Raw genomic sequence first — 4,030 nt, 5'->3', positions numbered from 1 at the left:
TTGCAGCCTGAAAACTCCTGGATCTCACACATTTACAAACAATGGGGAGACCTGTTCTCTCCACAGAGAAGCTGATGTGCTGTACAGTACTATGGAGCAACACAAGAGCGGACCAGGCTCTGTAATTTAAAAATACTGCATTTTATTTATATTTATTTACTTAGGAAAACCTAAGGGTAAATAAGCTGAGCGTGTCACCAGTGATGAACCCACACAGAGACTATGAGACGTGAGATCTTCACAACCATATTATACAAAAACCCCATGAAGAAGTGAGACGTTGAGGTGCTTTTATCTGGGCATCAGGAAAACCCCTAAAGCAACAGCTTTCATAGAAACAGCTTTCTCCTCAGCGGAAGCAGGATGCACCTCGCATCCAGATTAGTCGCATTCCCTCACCAAAGTATCACCCACTTAAGGAAGCTGGATATTTATTGATTGTACTGACACATCACTGCTAGTCAGCTCGCTCTCACACCACTCCTTCAGCCACACCTCTGACAACGCCGCAGGGCCCATCGGCTCTCCAAGAGGCACGGCAGCTGCCCCGAGGTCTGTGGGTGCCCGTCGAGCCGAGAGCACCGTGCCCGTCTGGCTCAGCTGCCCGAGCTAAACTCCATGGGAGCTATGTCGGTGGTCTCTCCAGTACTGCACAATATAAGAAGCGTGGCCTAAAGTAACATCCACCTACAACACACTAGTAGATCGTTTCAGATTCAGTACTATGTACAATTTACTCTGACTTAGTATACTAAGGAGCAGTGGTATTTCTTCTGAGGCGTGTTATTTGACTGAGGATTATTGAATCTTTCTGTCCACTGGGCTGCAGAGGGATGCTGCGCTCTGGCTGTACCATCAAGTTAAGAAACTTCAACAACCTGCCTCAGTTCTTCAAACAGGGGTGTGAGCTCCTTCTCTAAACTTACAATCAGCCCTGGGAAGAGAGAAGAGACAGAACATTCCATCAAACTACGAAACTCAGAAGCCTCTCTCCAAATCCCGCAGCTCCCTCCCCTCCAATCCCACAGGTGGCATTTCCCAAACTCGAGGTGTTCCAGGTGAGCTGCTTGCTCTGCAGGAGAGGCATGGGCAGCACCCCAAGCAGCTGCCTGCAGCCCCCAGCACCAGTGGGGCACAGCTGTGCAGCACAGCTCTCTGCCCCCCACCTTTGTTACCCTGACAAAACCATAGCAAGAGCAGCTAATGTACCTTGAAACAAATTTGGGCAATTTATTTTCAATTATTTGAACACCTGAGCCTTAAAATACTGCAACATTTAAAATACATGTGAAGACATACCCGTGTTGGCATTGCTGCTAGCAATGAAGCTCACTACCAGGGGTAAGCGATTGAACTGCACCACCTGCAGGGAGAGAGAACTGGGGTCAGCCAGCACCCAACACACGCTGGACACCACAGCTCTGCCACGTAAACTCTTCCCCAAACAAGCAGCCTCCTCAGTTTAAAGGACAAGCAGGAGCACGAGCCACGGAGCTGACTTTCCAGTATCTGTTTTGTAAGATTCACAGTAAGAAATAGCAACAGAACTCACACCACGGTACAGGGAGCAGCACGTGGAAAGCCTGGCATCTCTCTCCTTCCCTCCCGTCTCCTGCAGCACTATCCACCTGAAACCTAACTCGGGTGCAGAGTGCACTATGGAGACCACACTCTCCACAGGTAACAAAGGGCAGGCAGGTTTATTGCTTTCAAATACTATTCCATGCAAAGCAGCATCTCCTCTTCCACTAACAGGGGACAGAAGCCCCAACACAACAGGGAGCCAGTATCAAGGGCATCAGAACAACGTACTCAATGTGTGCAAAGTAACTCACTCACCCCTTTAATTTCCAAACAAAGCTAGACAGCGTAGGCTAAGCAGGTGGTCAGTTAGTTTGTTACAATCATATTAAAAAAACTCTCAAGACCACTAACTTGAGAAGAAGCAGAGATTTAGCAGATGATGGATTTCAAGACATAAAGAACCAGTTTGTAGAAAAATGTGAGTGGTGTTTCAAAACTTTCTTACGTTGAAGCCATACTGGCAGCAAGGTCAGCTATGAAGTGGGCTGCATGGCTTTATTTAACTTTAGGGTCTGCCAATTATAAATAAGTACTGTTTGTAAAGGAGAAGATAAACCCTTCACGACAGCTCCCGAAGGCCATATGAGTAGCACCCACTACAAATTCCTAATTGCTACCTGTTCAGAAAAATTCACCATTTTCAGCCGTTAAATCTCAGTTTTGAGAAATGTGAGAGAAGCTTAACAAATAGCACAGAAGTTTAGCTTAGCCATTTAAGCAGTATGAGAAATAAAACATAAATATTTCAACTGCAGCCACGTGGAAATCTAGCAGAGTTTAAGGAACCCTCCCTCCCTTGCTCAGCGAAATGTAGGAACAGCTCAAGCTGCTGATAACGAACCACACTGAGGTTACTCACCTGGTACGTGTTGTAATAGCAGATGATACTTTTGTTTTTAGAGAGTCCTAGTTTACTGCCCTGATCTGTGGCAAGGGCAAAGGTGGACAGAAAGCCAGGTCGCAGCGCGTGTTCTGGAGCGTTATCATTGGCAACTGGAACAAACCAAGAAAATTCTTATTTTCACACGGCGTCTCTGACTGCACCACAACTGCTGACCCACAGCAGGCCTGCTGCTGGGAGCACGCCATGCCTCCTACACACTGCTGCAAGGAGCACGGGACCACCTTTGGGAGCAGTGAGCCATTTCACATCCTGCCTGTGATGGATGCCTGTCACAGCAGCATCCTCCCTGGCACACCTTGGAGCTGTCCTGGAACTGCCCTTTCCCTCACCACTGCTGTCACTGGCTGTCTGCACCAGCTCCAGCTTCTGAGCTCATGACAGCCACACAGGCACTTGAGAGAAAACAAGTGAAGATGTGCAAGTTCTGCTGAGAGCTGAAACACTTTGGGACATTAAACAACAAAGTTATCTGCAGTACTTGAATCTTTGTACCCTTAAACTGGCATTCTTACGACTTAAAATGCCTTACACATGGACTGGAGAGACAGGATAAGAACAACAGTGCCAAAAAGCAGACTAAATTCAGTAACGTGTGTAGAAGTTGGACGCAACAGCTTCTGAGCACAGGCCAGTCGGTTCAACACCACAGCTGCAAGCTCCCTCTAGTACCGGGCACCAACCGGCCTGGGCGCGGCTGGAAGCACAGGGGCCTCGCAGCACCCCAACCCTGTTCACTGAGGAAATTTTATGTGGCCCACAATTGCTGAGGACACAAACAAAATGATAAATTTAAACAGGTATATAATCAACTACTGATCTTGAAGCAAAAAGTCTTATTTAATTCTTGATTTTGGATACACGGGTATTGGGAACAACCAGAGAAGATTGTGCTGTACTTTTCCACCCCCTGCTGTTCAATCAGGACTGGGTTTGCAGGGCACAATGAGAAGCTGATGTTACCTTTGATAACAGGGACACCATCTCTATCGGAGACTACAATAGCATGAAGACCTTCAACACTATAAAAAAAATGAAGAGGAGACACAATTTTAAAAGCACTGTAATTAGTAGCAAAGATCTTTTTTCCTGTGCAAATGTGCAAAGAAAGGGAAAAAAATGGATGCCTTCACTAACGGGATGCTTCATTTAGTACAGGTGGTCTCTTGGAGCAGTAATGAGAGAAATACAAAACAAAACAGCCGAAAATTGCATGGAAGTTTTAGTTTCAGGAAGAGAACTGATCCTACTACTCTAATGTCATTAGTCGGGCAGGAGGCTCCTCCTGCACCTCGTCCTCACTCAAGAAGTGCATCTCGTGATGTGAGATGCGTAAACTCGACCACAGCTGTTTAACGCTGCTAGGAACCCGCAGTCACCAAAACGGGAACTATCAAGGCTCAGACAACCGAGTCACACGGAACGTTTTTTCCATTCCACATCACAACGCGACAAGCGCACTCCGCTTCTCTTCAAACGCGCGAGTGGCAGGTTAAGGTCCCTTCATCTCACGGTACCTCCAGCTCACTCCACAGCAGGAGGAGC

At 47.1% G+C, this 4,030-nt stretch overlaps 1 protein-coding gene across 1 annotated transcript; it reads right to left on the bottom strand.

Annotated features, from left to right (window-relative positions):
- Positions 1-549: 549 nt before the first annotated feature.
- Positions 550-3,800, bottom strand: LAMTOR3 (late endosomal/lysosomal adaptor, MAPK and MTOR activator 3). Its single transcript, XM_008946598.1, has 5 exons — positions 3,736-3,800; positions 3,449-3,507; positions 2,444-2,577; positions 1,300-1,363; positions 550-934 (listed from the first exon to the last, which is right to left on the bottom strand). Exons 1-5 carry the CDS (start codon positions 3,798-3,800, stop codon positions 861-863), a joined length of 396 nt encoding a protein of 131 aa, XP_008944846.1. The 3' UTR covers positions 550-860.
- Positions 3,801-4,030: the final 230 nt, after the last annotated feature.

The sequence above is a fragment of the Merops nubicus genome, unplaced genomic scaffold, assembly GCF_000691845.1.
Source record: "Merops nubicus isolate BGI_N331 unplaced genomic scaffold, ASM69184v1 scaffold30608, whole genome shotgun sequence".
In the NCBI taxonomy this organism is placed as follows: Eukaryota; Metazoa; Chordata; class Aves; order Coraciiformes; family Meropidae; genus Merops; species Merops nubicus.
Note: the sequence above shows the minus strand (reverse complement) of the source record. Positions and strands in the feature narration are given on the sequence as shown.